This window comes from Heterodontus francisci, chromosome 5, assembly GCF_036365525.1.
Source record: "Heterodontus francisci isolate sHetFra1 chromosome 5, sHetFra1.hap1, whole genome shotgun sequence".
Classification (NCBI taxonomy): Eukaryota; Metazoa; Chordata; class Chondrichthyes; order Heterodontiformes; family Heterodontidae; genus Heterodontus; species Heterodontus francisci.
The window spans coordinates 79431342-79456945 of record NC_090375.1 but is presented as its reverse complement, the minus strand read 5'-3'; the positions used below and the strand labels follow the sequence as shown (position 1 = coordinate 79456945).

Sequence of the window (25604 nt, the reverse complement as noted above, 5' to 3'; positions counted from 1 at the left end):
TAGACCTGGTTCTGGGGAATGAAGTGGGCCAAGTGGATCAAGTATCAGTAGGAGAGCATTTAGGGGAGAGTGATCATTGTATCATAAGGTTTAGGCTGACTATGGAAAAGAACAAAGAACAAACCAGGGTAAGAATAATTAACTTGGAATGCCAACTTCAACGGGGTAAGAACGGAGCTGGGGCGAATAAATTGGACTCAAAAGCTGGCAGGAAAACCGGTAGATGAACAATAGGCTACCTTCAAGGAAGAGATAGTATGGGCACAGTCACGGTATGTTCCCTCAAAGGGGAAAAGTAGGGCATGCAAATCCAGAGCTCCCTGGATGACAAAAAGATTAAGAAAAAATGTGCTTATGACAGATGTCAGGTAGAAAACACTCATGAGAACCTGACTGAATATAGAAGGCCCTGAAGGAAAGTGAAAAAGCAAATAAGAGAAGCAAAGAGAGAGCATGTAAAGAGACTGGCAGCTAGAATTAAATCCCAAAGATTTCTATAGGTATATAAATAGTAAAAGGATGGTAAAAGGAGGAGTGGGGCCGATTAGGGACCAGAAAAGGGATTTACACATGGAGGCAGAGGGCATTTCTGAGGTATGAAATGAATATTTTGTATCTGTCTTTACCAAGGAAGATGATGCAACCCAGGCAATGTTGCGAGGAGGTCAGTCAGACACTAGAGGGGTTTAAAATTGATAAAGGAAGTATTAGATAGGCTGTCTGTACTTAAAGTGGATAAAATACTTTGAGACGCATCAAAGGATACGGAGGAAAGAGAGAGTGGAAATTGCAGAGGCACTGGCCATAATTTTTCAGTCTTCCTTAGACTCGGGGATGGTGCCAGAGGACTGGAGCATTGCAAACGTTATACCCTTGTTCAAAAAAGGGTGTAAAGTTCAGCCCAGCAACTACAGGCCAATCAGTTTATCTTCGGTGCTGGGAAAACTTCTAGAAAAAATAATTCAGGACAAAATCACGAGTCACATGGACAAATGCGAGTTAATTAAGGAAAGCCAGCATGGATTTCTTAAGGGAAAATCATGTTTAACTAACTTGCTGGAGTTTTTTGAGGAAGTAACAGAGAGGGTTGATGAGAGCAATGCTGTTGATGTGGTGTACATGGCCTTTCAAAAGGCGTTTGATACAGTGCCACACAAAACTTGTGAGCAAACTTGTAGCTCATGGAATAAAAGGGATGGTAGCAACATGGATACGAAATTGGCTGAGTGACAGGAAACAAAAGAGTAGTGGTTAATGGATGTTTCCCGGGCTGGAGGAAGGTTTGTAGCGGAGTTCCCCAGGGATCAATGTCGGGACCCTTGCTGTTCCTAATATATATTAATGACCTAGCCCAAAGTTTGCAGATGACACGAAACTTGGCAGCATTGTGAACTGTGAGGAGGATAGTGCAGAACTTCAAAAGGACACGACAGGTTGGTAGAATGGGCAGACAGGTGGCAGATGAAGTTCAATGCAGAGAAATGTGAAGAACATGGAGAGACAATATAACATAAAGGGTACAATTCTAAAAGGGGTGAGGAGCAGAGGGACCTAAGTGTATCTGTGCATAAGTCATTGAAGGTGGCAGGACAGGTTGAGAGAGCGGTTAATAAAGCACACATCATCCTGGACTTTATTAATCGGGTCATACAGTACAAGAGCAAGGAAGTTATGTTGAACTTCTATCAGACACTAGTTCGGCCTCAGCTGAAGTATTGCATCCAGTTCTGGGCCCTGCTCTTTAGGAACGATGTGAGGGCATTGGAGAGAGTACAGAAAAGATTCAGAAGAATGGTTCCAGGGATGAGGAATTTCAGTTACGAAGACAAATTGGAGAAGTTAGGACTGTTTTCCTTGAAGGGAAGGCGGAGAGGTGATTTGATAGAAGTATTCAAAATCATGAGGGGTCTGGATAGAGTAGATAGAGAGAAACTGTTCCCACGCAGGAAAGGGTCAAGAACAAGAGGGCACAGATTTAAAGTATTTGGTAAAAGAAGCATAAGTAACATTTTTTTTTAATTCATTCATGGGATGAGGGCTTCGGTGGTGAGGCCATCATTTATTGCCCATCCCTAATTGCCCTTGAGAAGGTAGTGGTGAGCTGCCTTCTTGAACCGCTGCAGTCCATGTGAGGTAGGTACACCCACAGTGCTGTTCGGGAGGGAGTTCCAGGATTTTGACCCAGCGACAGTGAAGGAACTGCGACATAGTTCCAAGTCAGGATGATGTGTGACTTGGAGGGGAACTGGCAGGTGGTGGTGTTCCCATGCATTTTCTGCCCTTGTCCTTCTAGTTGGTAGAGGTCGCAGGTTTGGGAGGTGCTGTCTAAGCAGCCTTGGTGTGTTGCTGCAGTGCATCTTGTAGATGGGACACACTGCTGCCACTGTGCGTCAGTGGTGGAGGGAGTGAATGTTTGTGGATGGAATCTCAATCAAGCGGGCTGCTTTGTCCTGGATGGTGTCGAGCTTCTTGAGTGTTGTTGGTGCTGCACCATCCAGGCAAGTGGAGAGTATTTCATCACACTCCTAACTTGTGCCTTACAGATGGTGGACAGGCTTTGGGGAGTCAGATGAGTTACTCGCCACAGGATTCCTAGCCTCTGACCTGCTCTTGTAGCCACGGTATTTATATAGCTACTCCAGTTCAGTTTCTGGTCAATGGTAGCCCCTAGGATGTTGATAGTGGGGGATTCAGCGATGGTAATGCCATTGAATGTCAAGGAGAGATGGTTCGATTCTCCCTTGTTGGAAATGGTCATTGCCTGGCACTTGTGTGGATGAATGTTACTTGCCACTTATCAGCCCAAGCCTGTATATTGTCCAGGTCTTGCTGCATTTCTACAAGGACTGCTTCAGTATCTGAGGAGTCGCAAATGGTGCTGAACATTGTGCAATCATCAGTGAACATCCCCACTTCTGACCTAATGATTGAAGAACTCCTACAGTGATGTCCTGAAGGTCAGAAGATTGACCTCCAACAACTACAACCATCTTCCTTTGTGCTAGGTATGACTCCAACCAGCGGAGCGTTTTCCCTGAATCCCATTGACTTCACTTTTGCTAGGGCTCCTTGATGCCAAGGGCAGTCACTCTCACCTCACCTCTTGAGTTCAGCTCTTTTATCCATGTTTGAACCAAGGCTGTAATGAGGTCAAGAGCTGAGTGGCCCTGGCGGAACCCAAACTGAGCGTCACTGAGCAGGTTATTGCTAAGCAAGTGCTGCTTGATGGCACTGTTGGACTTGTCCTGCTTTTTGTGTACAGGACATACCTGGGCAATTTTCCACATTGCCAGTAGATGCCAGTGTTGTCGCTGTACTGGAACAGCTTGGCTAGGGGCGCGGCAGGTTCTGGAGCACAGGTCTTAAGTACTATTGCTGGAATATTGTCAGGGCCCATAGCCTTTGCAGTATCCAGTGCCTTCAGTCGTTTCTTGATATAAGGAGTGAATCGAATTGGCTGAAGTCTGGCATCTGTGATGCTGGGGACTTCAGGAGGAGGCCAAGATAGATCATCAACTCGGCACTTCTGGCTGAAGATTGTTGCAAATACTTCTGTCTTATCTTATGAGGGAAAAACTTTTTCATGCAGCAAGTGGTTATGGTCTGGAATTTGCTGCCTGAGAAGGCGGTGGATACAGGTTCAATTGAAGCATTCAAAAGGGAATTAGACAGTTATATGAAAAGGAAGAATGTGCAGGGATATGGGGAGAAGGCAGGGGAATGGAACTGAGGGAACTACTCTTTCAGCAAGCCAGTGCGGACATGGGCCGAATGGCCTCCTTCTGCACAGTAACGATTCTGTGATTCAGTTTGGTTTTTACAAATATCCATCTGCTTTCATGGTCATTTTCCTGGTGTCAGACAACAAATTACCAGATTTATTGATATCAGTTTCAGAACTTGGTGAGATTTAAAGTCATGACCTCTGGCTTGCTAGTCCAGTGCCATCATCATGGGTTGACTGTACTGGATTTTAGAAAAAGCAGACTAAACTGATGGCAAAAAGAACAAAGACAGAAAGAGATCATTTTTGAAAGTACAATTTCAACTCCAAATAGGGTCAGTTCAACTTCAGCTAAAATCACCCATAAAGTAGGTAACAATGAGACTTGATTGATTTTTAAGGCTTCCAAATTAAATTTATTACAATTAAAGAACATTTTGGCTATATAACAAGGTTATACTATTCACATGGTGTTTTGAGAAGGTTATACCATCAGATGCATACAGAACAGAACATATTTTCTTCAGAGTACTTTTCTATTAAAATAAGTGATTAGTTGCTAAAATGAACAAAAGCTGTCATTCCATGTATGAGCCTGTGCTTTCTAATGTCACACAATCATTGTCTAAATATTCAAGGATAATCGTTCCTCCATTGATCAGGGGGCAGTCAGTACTTGCCATCCACAATTCCAAAGTTTGACCCATGGGCAATACATTTCCTGATTCACTGTGACACAGTCTCAGTTTCTGGGGAACAAAAGAAAAAAGCATGGAGAGGTAAGGATGGCAATTAGTCACTTGTCCCATTGAAACTTGTTCCTCTGCTGCATTACCTGTCTCATAATGGAAGTCAGGAAAAAGTCTCAACATATTTCCACTATCACCTTGCTTGATTATTCCAAAACATTTCCACTCCAAGCAGAAATGATTTTCTTGATAGCTGTATATTTATGTTTCACTAATTTCCATTATGTTCGCCAGTCCTACTTTATTTGTAGATTTTGAAGTAATGTTTGCCTTACATGTATTAATATTTTATAGATTTTAATGTGTTCCCCCTTAATCAACCTCTTTCTAAACTACAGCGCTTTAGTTTCATTAATCCTTCTGCTTAGCTCAACCCCTTTCCACCTGGGATTGATCTTTCTGCTCTTTTCTGTGCCCTTTCTACTTAAAATTTCTTTTTGTAAAGCCATTGCAAAACTTTAGACTTTTATTCCACTGTTTTGTAATGCTATGCCAAGTTGTTACAACATGGAAAGTGCTGTCTTTTTTTTTACATGTACTACAGTTTCAAGGTCTCTTCCTAACCTCATGTGCTAATTCAACCCCATTCATTTTGTACCCATATTCCATCTTACATTTATCAGTTTTAAGTTTCGTTTACAATTTATCTGCCCAGTAGCATAACTGATCTTAATCCCTTTCTTCACTGTTCATCCCATTTTGACTTTAAAATATTATGTTGTTTCATCAAACCGATTATTTGTTTTAAAAAAAAACATTTACTTTCTTTTGTGTCATCCTCAAAAAGAGAACAGGATATGCAGCCTAGTTCTAGGGCACTGCCAATACTACTCTTACTTAGCTGCCAGAAGAGGGTCTTAGGAAAAAAAAACTCTTCTCAGTAGTGCTCGACAGATGGAAATGGGAGCCTATCCAGACTATCTAGACAGAACTATTCCAGTGTTCCCCTGGTCGGCTCCCATGTTCAACTCTCCATAAACTTTAGTTCATCCAAAATTCTGCTGCCCATATTGTAACTTGCACAAAGTCCTGTTCACCCATCAGCCCTGCGCTTGTTGACCTACATGAGCTCCTGGTCTGGCAATGCAAGTTTAAAACTCTCCTCCTTTTAATCAAGTCTTTCCATGACCACACCCATCCCTATCTCTGTCCAGCCCTACGAGATCTCTTGTTTCTTCCAATTCTGGCCCTTGTGCTTCCCTGATATCCTTCACCCCTCCAGTGGGGTGGTTGTGCCTTCAACTGTCATGGCCCCAAGTTCTGGAACTTCTTGCCTAAATCTCTCCACTTTTCTCTCCTCCTTTAAGATGCTAACTTCCTAGACCAAGCTTTTGTTCACCTGTCCTAACATCTCATGTGGTTCGGTGCCTTAGTTTGTTAATGCTGCTGTGAATCACCTTGCGACATTTTACCAAGTTAAAAGGTGCAATATCAATGCAAGTTGTGGCTGTTGAGCTCAGCAGGACAGCAGAATTCCCATCATACTGAAACACTGTATATCTGTGCTCCAGCCCCTGCACCATTTTTTGTCAGTTTTCATTTGAAACTGTGGATAAACCTGAATTATCAATACTAATTAATATATCACATACTTACTAAATAATGGACATAAGCCACAGGTGAAGGCAACAATGGTACATGTATGCAGAAGGTAAATGCAAAACCTTCCAATTTTATCAAATATTACCTTAGATGCCAAAATATTGTTGTCATTCCTAAGGTTCAACAGTGAAGCTGCATTATCCACCATTTTTCCAATACTCCATTTGGAACAGAAGAACATCGGTCTGCTTTTCCCTTTGTTTCCTTTTGGCAGAAAAACTTGAAAATATACTCGCTCATTCTGCAAATAAAAAAACTTCAATTCAGTGATGATTTGTGGCCATTTGTACATTTGAGAAGGACAGCTCAACGACTGTAACTTTTCACCTGTTTGTGTTGCAGGTTTACAACTAGGAACAAAAATTTGTGAATGAATTCCTTCTGTAAAATTAATCATATTTGCAAAATATTTAACAGAGTAAAACCCCATGAAAGTTCTGGCCTTAGGATCAAAACTATCTTTTTTAATTCTAGAAAAGTATTGGGGTGATTTAATTGAAGCATTTAAAATGATGGAAAAACTAGTTTGTGTCCATGTCGTTCAGAAGAATGAGGGATGTGTAGAACAAAGAACAAAGAACAAAGATAATTACAGCACAGGAACAGGCCCTTCGGCCCTCCAAGCCTGCGCCGATCCAGATCCTCTCTCTAAACATGTCGCCTATTTTCTAAGTTTCTGTTTCTCTTTTCTTCCTGCCCATTCATGTATCTGTCTAGATACATCTTAAAAGACTCCATCGTGCCCGAATCTACCACCTCCGCTGGCAATGCGTTCCAGGTGCCCACCACCCTCTGCGTAAAGAACTTTCCACGCATATCCCCCCTAAACTTTTCCCCTTTCACTTTGAACTCGTGTCCTCTAGTAATTGAAACCCCCACTCTGGGAAAAAGCCTCTTGCTATCCACCCTGTCTATACCTCTCATGATTTTGTACACCTCAATCAGGTCCCCCCTCAACCTCCGTCTTTCTAATGAAAATAATCCTAATCTGCTCAACCTCTCTTCATAGCTCGCGCCCTCCACACCAGGCAACATCCTGGTGAACCTCCTCTGCACCCTCTCCAAAGCATCCACATCCTTTTGATAATGTGGCGACCAGAACTGTGCGCAGTATTCCAAATGTGGCCGAACCAAAGTCCTATACAACTGTAACATGACCTGCCAACTCTTGTACTCAATGCCCCGTCCGATGAAGGAAAGCATGCCGTATGCCTTCTTGACCACTCTATTTACCTGCGTTGCCACCTTCAGGGAACAGTGGACCTGAACACCCAAATCTCTCTGGACATCAATTTTCCCCAGGACTTTTCCATTTACTGTATAGTTCACTCTTGAATTGGATCTTCCAAAATGCATCACCTCGCATTTGCCCTGATTGAACTCCATCTGCCATTTCTCTGCCCAACTCTCCAATCTATCTATATTCTGCTGTATTCTCTGACAGTCCCCTTCACTATCTGCTACTCCACCAATCTTAGTGTCGTCTGCAAATTTGCTAATCAGTCCACCTATACTTTCCTCCAAATCATTAATGTATATCACAAACAACAGTGGTCCCAGCACGGATCCCTGTGGAACACCACTGGTCACATGTCTCCATTTTGAGAAACTCCCTTCTACTGCTACTCTCTGTCTCCTGTTGCCCAGCCAGTTCTTTATCCATCTAGCTAGTACACCTTGGACCCCAAGCGCTTTCACTTTCTCCATCAGCCTGCCATGGGGAACCTTATCAAACGCCTTACTGAAGTCCATGTATATGACATCGACAGCCCTTCCCTCATCAATCAACTTTGTCACTTCCTCAAAGAATTCTATTAAGTTGGTAAGACATGACCTTCCCTGCACAAAACCATGTTGCCTATCACTGATGAGCCCATTTTCTTCCAAATGGGAATAGATCCTATCCCTCAGTATCTTCTCCAGCAGCTTCCCTACCACTGACGTCAGGCTCACCGGTCTATAATTACCTGGATTATCCCTGCTACCCTTCTTAAACAAGGGGACAACATTAGCAATTCTCCAGTCCTCCGGGACCTCACCCGTGTTTAAGGATGCTGCAAAGATATCTGTTAAGGCCCCAGCTATTTCCTCTCTCGCTTCCCTCAGTAACCTGGGATAGATCCCATCCGGACCTGGGGACTTGTCCACCTTAATGCCCTTTAGAATACCCAACACTTCCTCCCTCCTTATGCCGACTTGACCTAGAGTAATCAAACATCTGTTCCTAACCTCAACATCCGTCATGTCCCTCTCCTCGGTAAACACCGATGCAAAGTACTCGTTTAGAATCTCACCCATTTTCTCTGAGTCCAAGCATAACATTCCTCCTTTGTCCTTTAGTGGGCCAATCCTTTCTCTAGTTACCCTCTTTCTCCTTATATATGAATAAAAGGCTTTGGGATTTTCCTTAACCCTGTTTGCTAAAGATATTTCATGACCCCTTTTAGCCCTCTTAATTCCTCGTTTCAGACTGGTCCTACATTCCCGATATTCTTTCAAAGCTTCGTCTTTCATCAGCCGCCTAGACCTTATGTATGCTTCCTTTTTCCTCTTAGCTAGTCTCACAATTTCACCTGTCATCCATGGTTCCCTAATCTTGCCATTTCTATCCCTCATTTTCACAGGAACATGTCTCTCCTGCACGCTAATCAACCTCTCTTTAAAAGCCTCCCACATATCACATGTGGATTTACCTTCAAACAGCTGCTCCCAATCTACATTTCCCAGCTCCTGTCGAATTTTGGTATAGTTGGCCTTCCCCCAATTTAGCACTCTTCCTTTAGGACCACTCTCGTCTTTGTCCATGAGTATTTTAAAGCTTACGGAATTGTAAAATTACACAAACACAAAATCAGGTTGGTTATCAGGAGATTTTTCTTTTCGGAGATTATGGACCATTAAATTCGGTTACTGGCTCCTGCAGATTCACTGCAGATTTTCAAAAGGTAGCTGGACCAGTTTCTGGAGGAAGACAATATTGCTGCATACAAAAAGGTAAGTAGGATTTTAGATGATTAATCTTATTGTCACTTATCGCCTGGAACTTGGTTTTGATTGTCTTTGGTGGTTCGAGAAGAATGTCAGACAATTAATTTTTCTGCGAAATGGCTTACAGATCTAAAAATCTTTACTTTCTTGTATTGTCAATATTGCATGGCTGCTAGTGGGTGGACAGCAATGACGATTGTGATGCTTAGTTACATGACTTCCAAGTGCAGATTTCCAGCACTATCATCCCTCTGTGTCTGCAACTTAAAGATGTAGATTGTGTTAGCCTGCCCTCCTACTAGCACCAAACTCTCAAAAATCAAACTCCACTTACTCACCACACACAAATAATAGATAGTTTCTGTCCAATGAATTTGAAAACTGAATTCATCTATGGTTGAACTCTGGCCTCTTGCAAATGGAGACTAATCTCTTGCTACTCAGCTCCAGTTTATACTGTATTAACTTACCCAAAAGCCCAACTGCCACAGGAAAAGCAGTTAATTAGAGAACATCTAAACACACCTCCTCTGTAACCAATTACCTGTTACCAGCTTAAACCTGTCCATAGTTAAGACACCCAGGAAACAGGTTTAAGCAACTTCTAGTATTAAATAGGTAAAAATGAAGTAAATAAACTCCCAATACAGTAAAATAAATAAAAATCAATATGTACTGTCATGAATGGATGCAAACCCCCTTGTAAATTATGTTGTTCATTTGAGTATTAATGTCAACCGCCATTTTATACAGCATGTTTTAAGTTTGTACTTCCGTGTACTGATCGTCAAAATAGAGGAGAGGGGTCCTGTGGAACAGCCACTTGAAAAGAGTCTAGCTTTAGGATCCAGGAAATCCCTATCCAACCTGTGTGGACTCGAAACTGTAACCGTTTGGGAGTACAGCCTATCCTCTATTATGCGACTGTCATGTGCTAGAGACACAGCTCCCTCCAAGAAGCACAGCCTGTCTTCAAGCTGCACTGACTTTTCTCTCTAAGACCTTTTCAACAAGAAAAATTAAAGAGAAGCCACACTTTGAAAAATCCAGCAAGAAACAAACCAACCCGAAGACAAGCTGAAGTAACAGCAGAAAAGGTCTGATTTCTACCTGTTTCCTCTCTGTCTAAAATAAGGTGACTTCAGCAATTTAGCGGTGTCCATTATTACCTTTGAGTGCAAAGAAAAAGAAATTTGCAAGAGAAATCTCCAACAGCACTTCCTCTATTCGGCATTTCTAATCGGTGATCTCCAACTTTTGGGCACTATTTTTCGATATTCACGGACACTAGTTAGAACTGAAATCCATATTAGCTAGTTGTTAAGATAGGTTTCTATTTAATAAATGTCGTTGCCTCTTTTTTATGCCTTTAACCTTTCCCTGAACGATTGTCAGCGTGCGTGGCGAAATTAAACCCTTTCCCGAGTTTAAGAGCATGTTAATAAACCCTACTTTATTTTAACTTTAAAATCCGTGTTGTTGAAGCAATCATTTACTATTAGGGTTTAAGGGAGGGAAAGAAATTCAATCACTAATCTAGTTATGGACAACTGGTTGAAAAAAACAGGGAAATTTGATCAGAGGGAAAAAAATTAAATTAACTACCTGTTCGTAATAGTGAGTCCTAATCACTTCCACCGAGGCTAAACTCTATTCTTTTGTACTCATGCAGTCCACTCTCTTCTCAGTTCAAAACTGGTGAAACCTACCAGGTCCTGGACTTTGGGGAAAAAGTGCAATCTGGGCAAGCCTTCGTGCTTGTTCCGCCTATTCATTAAGAAATGATTTAATTTTATACTTTGTAAATAACACACAAGTCATCTGTTTTACCCTTATCTGAAGTACAGCTTGATTGATCTTAGTATCCAGAAGTAATCCTAGGCCAAAAGATTCCGGGCTGCAGTGACCTTTACAACAAACAGGCAGTACACTCCCTGCCATGGAGGCAGTGTGATGCGTGCACCATCATGGATATGAACATATGAGAAAGGTAGATAGAAAAAGACCAAGTGGTCCATCTCATTCAGTTTTATGTCCTGTCTGAATGTAATTTTGGACATGCAACACATCTGTTGCACTTTGCTTGGCAAGCACTGCTTTCATATGCATTGCACCTCTGACAAGTGCCTTTGCCTGTATACTCAGTTAGGTGCACAAAGGTGCACAGTATTGCTTACAATCCTTGCATTCTTCTTTCTCCAAGTAAGCCATAAAAGATGAATTCCGACAAGGGCATCTATCATTCAATGGTCCAGGAATTTTTTAAAACCAGTCACCAAAATTCCTCCTACAAATTTATTTTACATACTGCATGGAGAATGGCAACAGAAATTTTATTTCACATAATGGGTTAATAAATTCAGAAAACATCTGTTGCTCCTTTAAATGCTTTGATACACAAATAGTATGAATTGGATGCTGAGGTTATATGGCATGATGAGGAACAAGTGTAATTATGTCAAACTATGCTAAATCACTTCACTGCTCATTTAAATATTATGAACTCTCACCTATTTTGGGCAGGAACTTGTGCTGCCTGCCCAACCCACACAAAAATGCGATCAGCATGAAAATGGTCAGAGACCTACTGGTAATAATCTGTGCCTATTTTTACACTCTGTCTGCACCTGTTTAAAGGGCATTAAAGAGATTAAAAATCAGTCCCAAGACATCATTTCAAAAGCAGGAAACTCATCACAATGTGCACTATCCCTGTCAGAAGAACTTCTATGAAGATTTCAACTTAAGTAGACTGACTGACATTAACCTGTGGTATGGACTTGTCTCCAACAGCATGCAGCTTCATCTGCATAAATGCCACTTTTTCAGCAGTTGCATTGTTCTTTGCTCCTTTTCTTCCTTTCTTCAGTGGGACTGCATTCTTCGCTTTTGGATTTAAAAAAATTAATTCAAACAAGACAAATGCAATATCAATAATGACTGAACTAATCATTTTTCCTCTCCATTCAAAATCAATATTATGCTTGCACAGATGCAACTTAAACGATCTCTGCAACAGACATATCAAAGAAAGACTTGCACCTTACATGACCATAGGATGTCCCAAAGCGCTTTACAGTCAATTGTAGTACTTATAAAGTGTAGTCACTGTTGTAATATAAGTAATACAGCAGCCAATTTGTACACAGCAAGCTCCATAAAAAAAAATGTGATAATGACCTGATAATCTTTGTGTTATTGATTGAGGGATAAATACTGGCCAGGACTCCAGGGATAAGTCCCCAGTTCTTCTTTAAAATAGCACTACCTCCATCCGAGAGGGAAAACAAGGCCTCAGTTTAATGTCTCAACAGAAAGACAGCACCTCCGACAGTGCAGCACTTCCTCAATGCTGCATGGGAATGTCAGCTTTGATATTTATGCTTAAGTACTGGAGTGAGACTTGAACCCACAACCTGACTCAGAGGCGAGAGCTACCAACTGATTTGGAGCTGACACTGTCTGTACTGTGCAATTTAATAATAACAGTAAAGAGGAGAACCAAATAGGCTATGAAGGTGTTGATGTTTTGTGCTGCTGTGTGGTACATGAAAGATTATTCTCAATTATTCATACAGTGAATTAGGAATCTCAGCTAGGATAAAGTGTTCCTCCAAAATGGTAGGAAGAGTGTTAATCTGCACTGATGCCATAAGCTCACCAATAGTTTATTACAGTTGTTTTAGAAAAAAGGCCTGAACAACAAGGGAGTGCCTGGGCTCACCCTTCCGTCAGGGATCGGCACATAAGTAAGCAAGATCCACAAAATTATAATTGCCTGTTCTATTACAACAAGGAACGTACAATCTGTTATTGTATTTTTAATTTTCACTAATCTGATGTATAGTTTATGTGCATTTGATTAGACTCAAGATTAATTTGCTAGTAGCCAGGTCACAATCAATAGAAAGGTTATGCTGTTTATGAAAGGTAATGCAGTACTTGCCAACAGTCTCTTTAACTACTTGCTGAGTGACAACCAAACGTGATTTAGGCACCTCTTGCTTTTCACAGTCGTGGTCTGTCTGGTGTCGATGCCTGTAACAGAAACGTGAACATACTGAAGTGTAAATCTTCACCAAAACTCAATATCAGAATTCAGCTTGCATAAGTACTCACCTCAGACAAAAATATTTCTGACAATGCGAGCAAATTACTGGCAAGAGTTCTTTTGCCTTACAGCTTTTGTAAGTACAGTGGTAGGACGAGGTTCCTTCAGATTTCACTGGTTTTCTTAAACATACCTGAAATTTGAATTTTAGACTTTAAATATTTAACTCCATCACTTTGTAGCACTTGAAATATTACTACATATTGACAGATCTCCCTATGTGTTGCACACAGTGAATGGGTATGTTTACAACATATAGAGGATAGCATTATGACCACTGATTAAATTAATAATTTAAATTTCAGTTTTATCAAGTTATATCTGGAACTTTTCCTGGTGCTATGGCAATTCAGTTTTTTTTTATTAGTTTCATGTGATGTGGGCGTTATTGGCAAGGCCAGCTTTTCTTGCCCATTCTTAATTGCCCTCAAGGTGGTGGTGAGCTGCCTTCTTGAACCGCTGCAGTCCACCTGGTGTGGGTACACCCACAATGTTGTTAGGGAGGGAGTTCCAGAATTTTGATCCAGCACCAGTGAAGGAATGGCGATATACTTCCAAATCAAGATGGTGTTCCCACGGGTCTGCTGCCCTTGTCCTTCTAGGTGGAAGCGGTCGCAGGTTTGGAAGATGTTGTTGAAGGAGCCTTTGTGAGTTGCTGCAGTGCATCTTGTATATGGTACACACTGCTGCCACTGCACATCAGTTGTGGAGGGGGTGAATGACTAAGTTGATGGATGGGGTGCCGATCAAGCAGGCTGCTTTTTTCCTGGATGGTGTCGATCTTCTCGAGTGTTGTTGAAGCCGCACTCATCCAGGCAAGTGGAGAGTATTCCATCACACTACTGACTTGTGCCTTGTAGATGGTGTACAGGCTTTGGGGAGACAGGAGGTGAGTTACTCACTGCAGAATTCCCAGCCTCTGACCTGCTCTTGTACCAATGGTATTTATGTGACTGATCCAGTTCAGTCTCTGGTCAATGGTAACCACTAGGATGTTGATAGTGAGGGATACAGCGATGGTAATCCCATTTAATGTCAAAGGGATACAGGTCTTGCTGTATATGAACACAGCCTACTTCAGTATCTGAGTAGTTGCGAATGGTACTGAACATAGTACAATCAGCAGTGAACATCCTGACTTCTGCCATTATGATGACAGGAAAGTCATTGATGAAGCAGCTTAAGATGATTGGGCCTAGGACACTACCCTGAGGAACTCCTGCAGCAATGTCCTGGAGCTGAGGTGATTGATCACCCAACAACCACAACCCTTTGTGCCAGGTATGCCTCCAAGCAGTGGAAAATTTTCCCCTTGATTTCCATTTACTTCAGTTTGGGGAGGGCTTCTTGATGCCATACTCGGTCAAATGCTGCCTTGATGTCAAGGGCAGTCACTCTCACCTCAACTCTGGAGTTCAGCTCTTTCGTCCATGTTGGACCAAGGTTGTAATGAGATCAGGAGCCGAGTAACCCTGGCAGAACCTGAACTGAGCATCAGTGAGCAGGTTGTTGCTGTTTAAGTGGCGCTTGATAGCACTGTCAATTACACTTTCCATAACTTTGATGATTGCGTGTAGACTGATGGGGGTGGTAACTGGCAGGATTGGATTTGACCTGCTTTTTGTGGATTTTCCACATTGTTGGGTAGATGCCAGTGTTGTAGCTGTAATGGAACAGCTTGGCTAGGGGCGTGGCTGGTTCTGCAGCACAAGTATTCAGTAAGGGCTCATAGGCTTTGCAACGCCTTCAGCTTTTTTTTTGATATCACGTGGAGTGAATTGAATTGGCTGAAGACTGGCATCTATGATGCTGGGGACTTCAGCAGGAGGCAAAGATGGATCATCTACTTGGCACTTCTGACTGAATATGGTTGCAAATGCTTTAGCCTTTTCTTTTGCACTGATGTGCTGTGCTCCTCTGTCACTGAGGAAGCAGGTATTTGTGGAGCTTCCGGCTCCGGTTATTAAGTATCCACTACCATTCATGACTGGATGTGGCAGGACTGCAGAGCTTTGATCTGATCTGTTGGTTGTGGGATCGCTTAGCTATATCCCACTGTGCTGCCAACCTCTGGAGAGGCTGTCCTTCTGGTAAGACAGGACAGTTCCAGGAATGGTGATGGCGGTGTTAGGGACATTGGATGTAAGGTATGTCTATCAGGCTGTTGCTGGACTAATCTGTAGGACAGCTCTCCCAATTTCGGCACAAGCCCTCAGATGTTAGTAAGACTTTGCAGGGTCAACATTTCTCGGTTTGCTCTTGTCGTTTTCGGTGCCTAGGTTGATACCAGGTCTCTTCCTTTTCAACTTTTGTGTAGCGATTTTATACAACTGAGTGGCTTGCTAGGCCATTTCAGAGGGCAGTTAAGAGTCAACCATATTTTTGTGCGTCTGGAGTCGCGTGTAGGCCAGACCAGGTAAGGACAGCAGATTTCCTTCCCTAAAGGACATCAGTGAACCAGGTCAGTTTTTAAAACAAATTGATGATAGTTTCATGCTCACCATTACAAAGACTAACTTTGAATTCCAGATTTTATTACAATTAATTTATTGAATTTATTAATTAATCTGAAGTTAAACTGCACTGGGGGATGGTCGAGGGCTTTAGAAGAATTGGAGTGGAGAGTCATAGAGCTTGGTAGCACTGCAGTGGACCACCTGCGGCTTTGCAGCATGGTAGGAGATCCTTTGGTCCTGTCTCACTGTGGAGCGAGGGCAACAGGTTTGGCAGAAAGAAGGGTGAATTGAGAGATTAGATACCAAGAATCCACCTGGGAATCAATCAGCAGTGAGGTTAAAAGGTATGGTATCCCACATTTGGCAACACTGGTTTGCAACTTCCTAAGATACCTATGCAAACATCAAATTTTGTGCTTTATGATTACTTCTTCCAAGTGTACCTCTGAAGATATGTCTCAATCTGCCTTTCTATCTGTCTCACAGAAATCAGTAATTAGAATATTTGTACTTTCTTTCTGTTTTTTGGATACAACAGATTCTGGTAAAGCTACACTCATTGCACATCCCTCTCAACCTTAAGGTGGTAATGGTGAGTGATCCTTTCCTTGAACCTTTGCATTCCCCATGCTGATGACCCCTTGCACAAAAGATATACTGATCCAGCAGTGATGCAAGAAAAGCAATATACATCAAAATCAGTGTGGCCTGGAGATGATGATGATGATCCCATGACTTTATCCAATTTTTCCTGGTCAGTGGTAGAGGTAGGGTGTTGTTGAAGTAACATTGGTGAGTTAACTGCAGTGCATCTTGGTCAAACACAAATGCTATAAAGAGTTTTTTCCTATTTCAGTTTTCTATTTCAAATTGATAGATTTAGAAGGATAGCAATACATTGGGACTCCACTTTAATGCGGTTTGTTATAGTGAGGAACTCAGCAGAACGCGGGTCCATCTTGAACCCCAAATTTCCATTTAAATTTATTCTTTCAGAATGTATTTCAGAATATTATTGAAGTATAAATGCTCCGCAAATGATTTAGAACCAGCCAATGAGATGGCAGCCTCGTGACTGATTAAGGTGCCATTTTTCTCTGTAAATACGGGTCAAACTTGCACTGATACCCATACAACGATCAATGCAAAATCATGTGTACTGAATCACGAAAGAGAAAATCTTACACTATGGCCAAGAAGCTGAAAATCTTCACCCAGATAAAGGAAGACGCTATGCAAGCATCCATTTCACAAAGAATGGGGATTGCTAAATCAACGCTTTGTGGGTGGTCCAGAAGCATACCGGATAAGATAAAGCAGAAAAAGAAAGCGTATGACAGTCACAAAAATTTTAGGAGTATAGGAAAGCAAAGAGAGGGCATGAAAAATATTGGCAGGAAAAATCAAGGAAAACCCAAAGATGTTTTCTCAGAACATTAAGAGCAAGAGGATAACTAAGGAAAGGGTAGGGTCTAACAGAAATGTACAAGGAACTTATGCATGGATGCAGATGTGGCAGGGTTCTGAATGAGTACTTTGTCTTTACAAATGAGAGGGATGATGCAGACATTGTAATTAAAGAGGAGGAATGTGAAATATTAGATATGATGAGCATAATGAGAGAGAAAGTACTAGAGGGTCTGACATCTTCGGAAGTGGATAAATCACCAGGGCCAGATGGATTGTATCCCAGGCTGTTAAAGGAAGCCAGGGAGGAAATAGCAGACGTTCTGAGGATCGTTTTCAATCCTCACTAGATAACAGGTGAGGTACCAGAGGATTGGAGGTCTGCAAACATTGTACCATTGTTTAAAAAGGGTGCGGGGGATAGGCCAAATAATTACAGGTTGCTCAGTCTGACCTCAGTGGTGGGCAAATTATGAGTATCAATTCTGAGAGATAGGATAAATTGTCTCTTAGAAAGGTGCAGAATAATCAGGGATAGTCAGCATGGATTTAAGGGAAGGTCATGTCTTACCAACTGAATTGAATTTTTTGAGAAAGTCGCAAGGAGGATTGATGAGGGTAATGCAGTCGATGTTGTCTACATGGATTTTAGTAAGGCATTTGACAAGGTCTCACATAGAACCATAGAAAAACTACGGCACAGAAGGAGGCCATTCAGCCCATCGTGTCTGCGCCGGCCCATATGGCAGACTGGTCAGAAAAGTAAAAGCCCATGGGATACAGGGGAATGTGGTGAGTTGGATCCTAAATTGGCACAGTGATAGGAAACAAAGTAATGGTCGACGGATGTTTTTGCGAATGGAAATCTGTTTCCAATAGCATTCCACAGGGCCCGGTCCCTTATGTTTGTGGTATATATTAAATGTGGGAGGCATAATTGGGAAATTTGCAGATGACACAAAAATTGGCTGTGTAGTTGATAGTGAAAAGGATAGCTGTAGACTCCAGAATGATATCAATGGGTTGGTTGAGTGGGCGGAAAAGTGGCAAATGGAATTCAATCCAGAAAAATGTGAGGTAATGCATTTAGGGAGGGCAAACAAAGCAAGAGAATACACAATAAATGGGAGGATACTGAGAGGGGTAGAGGAAGTGAGAGACTTTGGAATGCATGTCTACAGGTTCCTGAATGTGGCAGGACAGGTAGATAAGAGTGGTGAAGGCGGCATATGAAATGCCTTCCTTTATTGGCTGAGGTATAGAATACAAAAGCAGGGATGTAATGCTGGAACTGTATTAAATGCTGGTTAGGCCATAGCTGGAGTATTAAATACAGTTCTGGCCACATTACAGGAAGGACATAATTACTCTGGAGAGAGTACAGAGGAGATTTACAAGAATGTTGTCAGGGCTGGAAAATTGCAACTATGAGGAAAGTTTGGATAGGTTAGGGTTGTTTTCCTTAGAACAGAGAAGGCTGGGGGGGTGACTTAATTGAGGTGTATAAAATTATGAGGGGCCTCGATTGAGTAGACAGGAGGACCTGTTTTCTCTAGCAGAGAAGTCAATTACCAGAGGGCACAGATTTAAGGTGATTGGTAGAAGGATTAGAGGTAACACAAGGAAAAACGTTTTCATCCAGAGGGTGGTGGGTGTCTGGAATTCGCTGCCTGGATCGATGGTGGAGGCAGAAACCCTCAACTCATTAAAATGGTATCTTGACCTGGTACCTGGAAGTGCGGTCACCTGCAAGACTATGGACCAGGTGCTGGAAGGTGGGATTAGAATGGGCGGCTAGTTTCTTCAGCCAGCGTAGACACGATGAGCTGAAAGGCTTCTTTTCTATAGTTCTATGGTTTAAAGATGAAGATCAGTTGAGAAGGGTGTTGATAGAGATGTTTGAAGGTGGCCAAGCAAGAAAGAAAACCTGGCATGCCAACAACCCACCTCTCGACAAAGCCATATACATGTGGTTCATCAGCAGAAAGCTGAGGGCGTTCCCATATCCAGTCCTGTTAGTCAAGCTAAGACATTTTTGCCACTAATTGAAAATAACAGCATCCCAGGAAAGCTTGGAGTCAGCAACGGATGGTTAGCAAGATTTAAGAACTGGCATGGCATTTCGCAAGTTACTCTTAGTTTGTGGACAATACAGCTTCAGCATCAGTTCCCGCAGAATTACACGAAGGAGGATACACTGAAGAACAAATCTACAACTGTGACGAGATGGCCTTGTACTACAAAATGTTACCAGAGACGACACTAGCAACAAGAAAGGACATCAACAAAATGTCCGGAGTTCAACAGATAAAGATAAGGTTGACAGTCCTCCTTTGCAGCAACAAAACTGGTCAACACAAGCTGACTCCATTCATCATTGGAAAATTTGCTAAACTACGTTGCTTCCATCATTTAAACAGAAAATTTACCATACCAATATTCTAATTGCGCCAAAGCCTGGATGACTTCATCAATTTTCAAAGACTGGTTCCACCATGAATTCGTACCAAACATCAGAAAACATCTCATACAGAACAAACTACTAAAGAAGGCCATCTTGTTGCTTGACAACTGCCCTGCACACCCACCCCCAGAGAACGTGGCAACGCGAGATGGGATCAAACATGCTTACCTACTGAAAAACACAACTTCAAAAATTCAACCCTTAACCAAGACATCATATCCACATTCAAATGTAACTACAGAAGAGAATTAATCAATGGAATGGTGAACAGTAAGGACAACATAATATGTTGCCTGAAGAAACTCAACGTGAAAGAGAGAATCTACATATGTGGCAGTGCCTGGCAAGAAGTAATAATCAGGAGTTTCTGATACAGTTGGAGACACGCTCTGGGTACTGCATTCGAGACGGAAAGCAGCAGCGTTGAAGGTGGATTTTAAAGGCCTTAACGAAGAAGAAATACTTGAAAGCAAGAAGCAAATTGTGGACTATGATGGATTCAATGCTCAGGATCTAAACAATGCCAGATCTGTACTTGGAGCTTAATTAGATATCAACAACATCAATGCATAGCTGAATATTAACGGCCAAGAAGCTACCAACGAGGCAATGACAGATAAATTATTGGCCAGTGTAACAGATCTAAACCCTCAAGATGTCCAGCAAGCTGAAGATGACGACAACACCGAGAGCGAGCTACTGCTATCATTCCATGGTCATCCATTACCTAGAAGAATCGCTGAGATGGTTGGAAGACAACAAAAAATCAACTGCTGCAGAACATCCTACATCTAGCAAAGGCAAAGGTGAGGTGTAAATATGAACAGTTAAAAATTAGTGACTTCTTATCTATCCATTCAATGCTGACAGTCTGGATTTAAATACAGTAGTCCGATTGTACGTGTATATTCACATTTCTGTTACAAGAAATAATATTTAATTTATTTGAATTGATTGTCTTTGCTTTGTTACTATCAGATCAGATGATTTGCCCCTTCAAGTGGCTGTTTTAACTAATTTATCTGCAATTCCACATTATTCTGGCTACTGGCTTGGCACATTTGAAAGGACCTTATTATAACTCAGTCTTGAGATATGGACCCCATGCACCGTGTTATAGCGGAGTCCCAGTGTACTTCTATTTCTGCCATTACAGCTGCTAATTTTTGTTACATAAAGTCAGGTGACAGAAATTTTAAATTTTCCATTAAAAAGATTTCCACTTTATCTTCCTCACATCCTGCATCATTGTCAGCAAGAGTAGGAATAACCTCTCAGCTCCCCGACAAATATTTGCTATACTACTGATCAGATGTTCAAATGGAACCTGCCTGCTATATCAGAGTAGAAAATGAGACTTAGATTTCTCAATAAATAGGGAACATTAAAATGTGGTATGAGTTAAAACCAATGAATTCAGAAATAAGTATCGTTAAAAATTATCAATTATCTGGCACATTCCAAACTGAGGCCTCCAGTACAATGACACACTAAAGATTGTGATCTATTTAAAGAGGGAAAATAACCCATCTATAGCCCACATTAATGCAAAAAAGGCATATACTACATGCACATTTGATCTACAAAAACTCACCCCAGAACAACCATGCGCATCTTTACTTCTATGTTCAAGGCTAAAAAAGAAATATATAGTCCAAATGCAATATTTAATAAGAGACTGCAAGTAAGAGAAATCATCCTAATGTTATACTAGTAGAATCTGTTTTCCTAGTTGCATTGTAGCACCCTGTTTTCAATGACCAATACTGTACCAGTAAATTCCTGAACATCCATCACAAACAAATGGCAGAAAATCTGAAAGATGGGAGAATACTGGTTAGTTTAACAAAACACAGCTATTTTGACACAATATTTGTTTTTGACACAATAGTAGTGTTTATCTGGAATGGCTATTTGCCAATTATATTGATGAGAAAAAAATTGAGTTAGTTCAAAATTGACCAACATGTATTACCATAAAATAAGGTTAACAATCATCAGATAACATATATAATGAGTTTGATTTTGGAGTCAAATTACCAGTAAACAAGTTTAATAAAGATACTTTTATATATTTGTCTACAAGACTGGAAATTTATCTTCTTGTTTGGGATCAAATTTTCACACTCATGCAAAGGAAATCACATCAGTGCATTTCAGTGAGTTTCACGCTTCTAATGTAGCACCACATAGATGGCAATTTCCCCTCATTACCCCGACACCAATTTTCTACTGCTTATGCAAGATCAAATACAATTCAGCAGCAGAGATACAGGGTCGTTGAAGAAGCCACAAGAGGTAGCGCTATCTTGACCTGGTATTTGTAAATTACTTAAAAGTACAAAGAAAAAAAATGGATTTGTTGCAACGCTGGGGAATTCAACTACAAAATGATCAGGTTTAACTTGATGAAAAGAGGATAGTAAACTTTTCTGAATTACTTCTTCCTCCAAATAATCACAGGGTCATAATGAGCAACAATGACATCTCCAACCAGAATTATCCCAATCAAAATTAATGAATTCAATACAAGAGATGGAAGTTCTCAACAGGGTCAAAGAACTCAAAAAATAATTCTCAGGGATAGATGGTTATTTATCTGCATGTAAAGGAGACTAGAAAGTAGATTTGTGAGGCATTGACAATTATAAGAAAGTCACTCGACATGGGGGAAAACAACATTTCATTAGAAACAGACCAAAGTTGCACCCAGCTTCAAAATGGCCAAAAAAGGTCTCAAGTAACTAAGGAAAGATTTGTCTTATTTCAATGTTGTGTAAATTAATTGAATCTATGCAATAATTTAATTAGCAGTGATCAACATAGATTCAGAAAGGGAAGTTACTCCTTGACCAAACTCGTGACTTCACTGAAGATGTAATAGTTCAAATTAATTATGGTAATCTCAATAGAAGTATTATGTCTAGACTTCTACAAGGCATCTGAAGATTTTTCATGTAAAGGATTATGGATAAGAAATTAGCTGAAGGGAAGAAAATAACAGGTACTTATTAGAGGAGTTCAATGAACAAGGCAGAAAGAGTACTGAGTGAGGGGCCCCAGGGATTGTTGTTAGGACTGTCACAATCCTGTTTTTTTTTCTCCTTGGGAAATATTGCGGTGCACCTTTAAGGCTGTAAAAGATCAGTACTTCCTTAATGCAGCAAGCTCCAGAGACTGTAAGCCAAAGTGCATTCTGGTTGCCCAGCAACAACTATACAGAGAGGGAGAACAGGACTTCAATGTATCCATTTTGACTTTGAAACTGGCTAGCAGAGACACACAGTTGTCTGATAGATCTAGCACGTGAAGGAAATAATAGTCAATTTAAGCCAATTTAAACCCAGAGTGTTATTTTTTAAATTCTAAAAATCTTCAAGCCAGATTAATTCCTTCAAGAAATAACAAATGATTTATCTACTGTGTTCATCGCTGGAAAAAAGAATTTCTACTACAACTGCTGAACTGAACTGCTGAATTCTTAACTCTGGAAGATTCATCCGACCTCGGAAGACTGCAAGTGAACTATGACTGTGTTGTATCAGACGACCATACGTCGCAAGTATAATTTGCGAAGCCTTTATTGTTTTTCTATTTTTTCGGGCAGCTAAATGTCAAACTACTGTTAGTTTCAGTATATATATGCAAACACAGCAGCAGTTTTTAAAAATAAGTTAGAAGGTTTTTAGATATTGGTTTATCTTAGTAGTGTTTAAGATTTTTAGTTGTTTTAAATAAATAGTTAATTTGTTGATATCTAAATATACCTGCCTCATTCGGGGCGGGGGGGGGGGAGAAAGAGGGGAGGGTGTTACTAGATCGTTTCAATTCGACTGCTGCTTTCTTCGATTTGGAAAGCTTAAAGATACATGATTCAACCTGTGGAGCGACGGGACTGAATTGACAGTGTGTTGCTCCCACCGTAATCAGAATCATATATTTTGATTGGGGGTTATGTCCTGAGTGATTATAACAGGACTGCTACTATTTCTAATTTAGATCAATGATTTAGACTTAGAAACCCAACACAAATTAGATTTAAAAAAATGCAGACAATACCAAACTAGGAGGAGCAGAGGAATTAGAGGAGTCAGCACATAAATTATAAAATGAGCTCGATAAAACCATGTAAATTGGCACAATGTCAAATGAAGTTGAATACAAACAGATGGACAGTACTACACACTGGAATGAAAATGGGCAACACGCTGGTTTTGAAATAGTTAAGAATAAAGCTGAAAAAGATCTAGGAGTCATAGTTGACAAAATATTAAATCAATGTGTAGAGCAGTAACCAAAGCCAACAAAATGCTGAAGGTTCATAGGTAAGGCAGTTGAACACAAGTCAGTTAAACTGTAGTGTGATATCAGACCATAGCTTCAGTACCATGTTTAGTCACTGGAAGTAGAGCAGTAAAATGGGATTTTCAGCCTAGAAGAGGCATCCAAGAGGAAATATTAGAGACATACATGATTGTAAACTTTATGGAAAGGGCAAATATGGAAAATTAAATTGTGATCAAGTGAACAGACTTGCAGCAAAAATGTTGAAAGCAAAAGCCCTGTAATTATTTAACAGGATACCCACAGTAAGGTTTAAAGGTAGGCCATTAAGCTCATTCCGAGTCGATGGGATTTAATGCCTCTCTTCATTCCTGATCATCTTCACAATCCTGGCAGAGCCATGAGTGGCATACAGACTACCAGTAGATGGGACTTAAATTTAAGACAATTAAAGATATTCCCAAAATGCATAAAAACAAAATATTATGAATGCTGGAAATCTGAAATAAAAACAAAGTGCTGGAAATACTCAGCAGGTCTGGCAGCAACTGTGGAACGAGAAGCAGAATTAATGTTTCAGGTCAGTAACCTTTCATCAGAACTGGCAAAGGTAGAAATGTAATAGGTTTCAACCAAGTAAAGCAGGGGTGGGGTTGGAAAGAGAACAAAACAGAAGCCATGTGATAGGTCAGAGGGCCAGAGAGATTAACTGACAAGGAGGCAAAGGCAAAGAAGAGTGCGCTAATGGTGTGGTGAAAGACAAAGCATTAGTGCAGCGAGAGTGTTAATGACAGAATAATGAACAGCCCTACCCAAAAGCACAAAAATGAAAAAACCCAGTAGGGGGCAGGCACATGGTAAAAAAATAATAAAATTTTTAAAAAGTCAGTTATGCTCTGAAATTATTGAACTGAGTGTTCAGTCCAGAAGGCTAATCTAGTGGTTTATCTTGGTAGTGTTTAAGATTTTTAGTTGTTTTAGATAAATAGTTAATTTATTGATATCTAAAGATACCTGGTTTTATTTCACCTCATTCAGGGCAGGGGTGGGGGAGGTGATTACTAGATTGTTTCAATTCAGCTGCTGTTTTCTTCAATTTGGAAAGCTTAAAAGATACATGATGCAACCTGCACAATATACAATCAGACACACTACAGTCTTTCAGACTGAACACAGAGTTCAATAATTTTAGAACATGACGAGCTCTTTTTTATTTTGTTTCTTTTTTAACCATGTGCCTGCCTACTGGGTTTTTCATATTTGTGCTTTTGGCTAGGGCTGTTCATTATTCTGTCATTAACACTCTCACTGCACTAATGCTTTGTCTTTCACTACACCATTAACACTCTTTGCCCCACAGCCACCTTGTCAGTTAATCTCTCTGGCCCTGTCCTATCACACACCTTCCCTTTCTTCCACCCCCCACTTGACTTACTTAAAACCTATTACAGTTCTAACTTTTACCAATTCTGATGAAAGGTCATCCACCTGAAACGTTAACTCTGTTCCTCCCCCACAGATGCTGCCAGACCTACTGAATACTTCCAAAACCGTTTTTATTTCATATTAGCATGAAGCTGACACAGTAAAACTTTGCTGAACGACATTTACATCAACCCTACTGAGTTGCAACCACCCCTCCCAGACTCCTACCTAACTGTCGACAATACTGCACTTCACACTGCTGCCCAACCTCCAACTCGGCCATTTTATTTACAGTATCCCCCGCCCTGGTTGAGTGACAGCTTTTACCGGAAGTGGTCCCCAAATGGTCCGCATCCTCTGAGGCTGACCCGCCCACTAGCTGATTGGCAGCTGT

General features: G+C 40.9%; 1 protein-coding gene across 1 annotated transcript; it reads right to left on the bottom strand.

Annotated features, from left to right (window-relative positions):
* Positions 1-4113: 4113 nt before the first annotated feature.
* zfand1 (zinc finger, AN1-type domain 1) lies at positions 4114-25520 on the bottom strand. Its single transcript, XM_068031675.1, has 8 exons — positions 25439-25520; positions 21274-21316; positions 21096-21135; positions 13183-13307; positions 13010-13101; positions 11831-11949; positions 6161-6316; positions 4114-4473 (listed from the first exon to the last, which is right to left on the bottom strand). Exons 1-8 carry the CDS (start codon positions 25491-25493, stop codon positions 4303-4305), a joined length of 801 nt encoding a protein of 266 aa, XP_067887776.1. The 5' UTR covers positions 25494-25520; the 3' UTR covers positions 4114-4302.
* Between the last annotated feature and the right edge of the window lie 84 nt (positions 25521-25604).

Excerpts from the sequence above, each read along its gene's own strand:
- zfand1 (XM_068031675.1), bottom strand. The coding sequence starts at position 25,493 with ATGGCCGAGTTGGAGGTTGGGCAGCAGTGTGAAGTGCAGTATTGTCGA. Across the intron at positions 13,102-13,182 it reads CAGAAATATTTTTGTCTGAG|GCATCGACACCAGACAGACC; the intron begins GTGAGTACTTAT and ends TTTCTGTTACAG. Across the intron at positions 4,474-6,160 it reads ACAATATTTTGGCATCTAAG|AAACTGAGACTGTGTCACAG; the intron begins GTAATATTTGAT and ends TTTGTTCCCCAG.